The sequence below is a fragment of the Schistocerca americana genome, chromosome 1 (assembly GCF_021461395.2).
Source record: "Schistocerca americana isolate TAMUIC-IGC-003095 chromosome 1, iqSchAmer2.1, whole genome shotgun sequence".
Classification (NCBI taxonomy): Eukaryota; Metazoa; Arthropoda; class Insecta; order Orthoptera; family Acrididae; genus Schistocerca; species Schistocerca americana.
The window spans coordinates 472,835,942-472,840,856 of NC_060119.1; the positions used below are offsets into that span (position 1 = coordinate 472,835,942).

At 36.8% G+C, this 4,915-nt stretch overlaps 1 protein-coding gene across 2 annotated transcripts in view; it reads left to right on the top strand.

Moving 5' to 3' along the window:
• LOC124623937 (S-adenosyl-L-methionine-dependent tRNA 4-demethylwyosine synthase TYW1-like) overlaps positions 1-3,626 on the top strand; it is a 91,480-nt gene extending 87,854 nt beyond the window's left edge. For both annotated transcript variants that reach the window (XM_047149075.1, XM_047149076.1), the window contains exons 10-12: positions 1,593-1,760; positions 1,900-2,004; positions 2,939-3,626. In XM_047149075.1, coding sequence (XP_047005031.1) covers positions 1,593-1,760; positions 1,900-2,004; positions 2,939-3,055 — 390 coding nt within the window. In that variant the 3' untranslated portion in view covers positions 3,056-3,626. The remainder of the gene's footprint in view (positions 1-1,592; positions 1,761-1,899; positions 2,005-2,938) is intronic.
• Positions 3,627-4,915: the final 1,289 nt, after the last annotated feature.

A 4,915-nucleotide genomic window follows, 5' to 3' on the forward strand; every position in this document is an offset into this window, starting at 1 on the left:
ACTTAAGCATGCTCTTTTCTGAACCGTGTTTTTTTTCTCACTTTCTGATCCTCGGATTCATAGGAGCTGCTGATTGTAATTTTTGCTCTCCCCTCTGATGTAAAGGGCTGAGGACTACAGCTTCGAGATTCTGTTGAATACTCGTCACTGTTAGCAACGTCAGATAATTCACACTCACTGTCGCTCTTAGTGAGCATATCCAGGATTTCTTTATCTGTTCAACCATGGTGACATGACATTTCTCACATAAAAAACAAGAAAACTGACAAAAATACAGTAATCTAAGTAGAATTCTGCAGAGAGGGAACACAGCAACAAACAGAAAGACAGCTGTGTGTTTATACATGTCTGTAGCGCTCAGGTAGCTGTGACTCAGCGCACCTAAACTTGTCCCTAACGGTGGGAAGGCTGGTGGTGTGGGACGCATAAACACGTCCTTAGCACTGTATGGAAGACCCAATGCCGCGTGTATACACGTCAGGCGCGCCAAGGGAACGGCGAGGCACGACAAGTTTACATGTCCCCAGTAGTCAAAGGGTTAATGTCGTTGTTCTGTTCATTTTCCTGCAGTAATGTTCTTTGAAATTTCTCTCAGCATTTATGAAGGTTTTGTCTGGTCTTTTCCTTTGAGTCTTGAATTCTTAGAAGTTTGCTCTAATAGAGTTCAACTTCTTCCATGTTTAACTTCCCATAAAGCATCTTCACATTAATCATTCCACCATAGGTGCCTTTTCTTTTTGTCAAGAAAGAATCTGATTTGCTGCTGCTTGGATTCTTTGAGGCATTTTGTGCCAGGTTGTGCATCCAGTTCTTTCTAATCTTTATCTGTTACTTCCTGATGGTCATATACTGGTTGTCGTATATTATTCCCTGATTTACATTCAGTTGTTTTATCCTCTGCTTTGGTATTTTGAATGGTTTCCTGTTAATAGTATTATTGAAAATAAGTTTCATTTTAATTCTTGTCAAGATAGTGGTCTGAATCAAAGTTAGTTACTTGCTATACTCTTAAGTTTATTATCTCTCTACAGCTTGTGGTTGTTACATGACAAATTTGGAACACTCCTAACGTGGAACTTGGTGACTGCCATGTTTTCATTTGTTTTAATGCCCTTTTTGTACTACATGCACGTAATTTTCATATTGAATGGTTTATAGAATAGTAGTAGTAGTAGTAGTAGTAGTAGTAGCAGTAGTAGTTTTCTTCTTGTAGTTACTGCTCCCATTTTATTCATTTGTGGCACAGTCTATGAAAATATCTTGGTATTCTTTCTTACACCAGTTTTTGGACTTGTTTGTAGTCCTAAGTAATTGTAAGCAGACAATGCATAAGACATTGTGTTTTTAATCATTTGACCCGCAGTGCTAAATCAAGATCACCTATTTCATTGGTTGTGGTTGACAGTATGTGTAATAAAATTTTTAAGTGCACTGTTAGGTTGTGCTTCACTTTTTTCTTTTTCATTGAATAACCACAGCGGAAGTTTTGTATACAGCAAGTGTACTTCTGCTGACATAGTATTTGATTCTAATTTTTACATGTGGAAATGCAGAATAATGATCATCATTATTATTATTATTTTTATTTGCAGGGTGTAACTTACTGTGGTACTTCAAAAGCAAGTAATCTTACAATGGAAAATGTTCCTTGGCATGAAGAAGTTGTGAATTTTGTACAAAAACTTGCTGACCGCCTTAAAGACTATGAAATCGCAGCTGAACATGAACATTCAAATTGTGTTCTCATCGCACATACAAAGGTAAGGGCAATTGCTACTACAATTATGAGAATAACATTTTTTATTACGGTTGTTACTACTACTACTACTACTACTACTACTACTACACAGATGAGATTTAGGTCGTTAATGTGATCATTAAACATTTCTATTGTTTCAGTTCAAAGTGAATGGTACTTGGCACACTTGGATAGACTATGAAAAATTTCATCAGTTGGTAAATGTCTTTTATGAATCAAATGGAACAGCAAACTTTACTGCATTGGTGAGTGTATTTATATGTTGCATATTTCAACAATTGAATTCTTGAGAATTCTTAATGAATGTGGGGAAATTTTAGTGTAATGTTTCTTATATTCACACACAAAGGTGGGGTGGGGGTGGGGGGTGGGGGGGGGGGGGGGCAGGCTGTATCTTTCTGATGGTGCCAAGCCACATGGGAATTATGGGGAATGAAATGACGGATCTAGCAGCCAAGGAGGCATGTCATGTTCTTCAGTTAGTTCGGTGTTACATCCCAATGAATGCTATCATCTCACTATTGAGGTACAGTGTTTCACATCTACAGACAGCAGAGTGGCTGGAAATTACAGACAGTAAGCTGCATCTAGTTAAGTCCATAACGCGGCTATGGTGTACCTCCTTCCACCCACAGAGGTGGGATGTGATTCTTCTCACTCATATTTGCATAGGACACAGCCCTTTAACACATGGATTTTTACTTCAGCAAGAGGCCCCTCCAGTGTCTGCTGCATGTGGTATGCAGATCACAGTTCACCGTGTTTTAGTAGACTGTATTTTTTATTCAGACGAAAGGGCAGCTGTTCATTTTGTCAAATTATCCTCTATTATAACTGTTAGTGACACGTGTGGTATGTCCTTTAACATTTTGTGCAGTGTCGTGTTCCCTAAAGTTTTTGGGTGGGTTTTTCTGTTACCAGGGTGGCTTGTTCATGCGTGTTTAATATAAGTTATTAGTCAGCAGCCACATCTTCCTGTGAATCTATTGTAGTTTTCCTCTTATTTTGTGTTTTCATTGAAAATTTTAGGACACTTGACCATTTTAATGCTGTCGTACAAGGTGTGACAAGATTTGAGCTAGTGAGATTGTTCTTTTCATAAACAATTTTCAGATGGATTTGCCTTTTATGTCTTATCTGATCAGCTACTGGTGTTGTTGAAAAAAAAAAATGTTTCAGGACTATATGCATCCAACTCCTGAATGGGCAGTATATGGTGCTGTGGAAAGAGGCTTTGATCCTATTGAACAACGCTGGCATCGCAAGAATGTCAAGAAAGACATATCTGGCTGCTGATAAACTTGAACAGAGAGCACTCAAAGATAAACAGTAATGGACAAACAATTGCCTAAATGTGATCAGGTGCCTTTTAACTGACAAAGGAGGAGCAAGACGATGCTAATAAACGGGAAGAATAATACTCCATACTGGAGTGTGTGTTCCTGCTTGTTAGTAACTTTTGAGATAATGTGTTATATTGTGATGTATAGCGAGAGAAAAGAATAGTAAATGTTCTTGATTATCTTACAACAGTGAATGTGTGAAACAATGCAATTATGTATTTTTAAAGGTGTAAAGACTGGGTATGAAATTTGTGTGCATATTATGGACTTTGAATGATTTAGTATTGCACTGGAATATTTATTTGATTATTTATTGGTTAATATTTATGAGAACCAAAATCACCATGATGAAGTTTCAAATTTTTTTATGAAAGAAAATAATGAATATTTTATGTGGCTGATTTTTGTTGACAAGCTAAATTCTGTGTGTAGGTGCTGAACTTTGTGTTAGAATCTCACCCTGGTGAATGAAATGTTTCAACTGTATGTTTGAGTGTGTGCAAATATAAATATTTATAAGTTTATTTGCCTCCTGTGATTTCCTGTGACACAAAAGGAGATAAGGGATTCAGTAGTTTAGGACAATGAAACAACCTGTATATTAATATGGGCACAGTAGTTACTTGTGCCTGAAAAGTGTTTGCAGAAAAACAACAACTTAAGTAAATACAAAAATAAAATGAACAAACAGCATAGGTACTCTATAAAATTGAGTAAGTTACCATGTTGATACATGTTACGAACAAAGATTCCAATCTCTGAGAGAGACTCTAGGAAGACGGTGGGCCTGCAAAAATTTACTAGCAACTGAAGCGGATTTTTATTCTATAAAAATGTTTCTCGTTTGTGGATGTTTAGCTGTCAGATATTTTGCATCATTAACATCAATGAAAAATCATTGTCCATTTCACTCTCAGCCCATGTTGGATTATTTTTGTTAGATACTATCACTTTATTGGCTCAGCGTGTTAAGATCATAAAAGACTAGCCCATTCCTAACCAGTAACACTGCTGTCGCATATAAACTCTCACTTAATTCTTTGTTGTGGAATACTTTTATATTTTTCTCTTTTTTTTTTAAAAAAAAAAAAAGATGGATAGAGAGAGAGAGAGAGAGAGAGAGAGAGAGAGAGAGAGAGACCAAGGGAATAGAATATGGTGAAGTAGTGGAAGTAAGCAGTGTCAATTGGTGCTCTAAAAATAAGTTTTGTAGCAAAGAAACTAGTCCGAAGCAACTGATGCCATTGCCAAACCCTACCAGCATCCACTTCCAGAAAAGCTTAAATCTAATACAGACTGCCAGCAAAGAGTACAAATGTTACTGCTGAGGAGCTGCTCATTACATTATGATGTAGATGCTATGAGAAGGTGGTGATCGTATCCTCAGCTGCTAACTTAACTCTAAAAGAAAAATTGGGAATGAAATCTTAAACACCTACAAAAGTAGGTGCAGAACAAGTGACAATGCAATTCTTGTTTTATGATCTGGAATGAATTCACTCTTTCTCCATGATACCTGGACAAAAGGGCATGGACAGAAAAATATATCTGCTTAAATTTCTCTCATGCTCTTGGGAATCATAAATAACTGGTGTAGATAAGTGCAAACACTGAAAACCTCTTCATTATGAACATTATGGTTCCTGTTCACAAGAAAATCTTGTTGGTATTACATGTTATTTGGTCTTAATATGTTCTCCATGCATGCCAAGATGATCCCCTTGAAAAGAACGATACAGATTTTCTTCCGCCATCCATGTCAGTCCAGTCATCTGCTCCATCTCTTATGAGCTTGTTGCACTAGAATATTAAA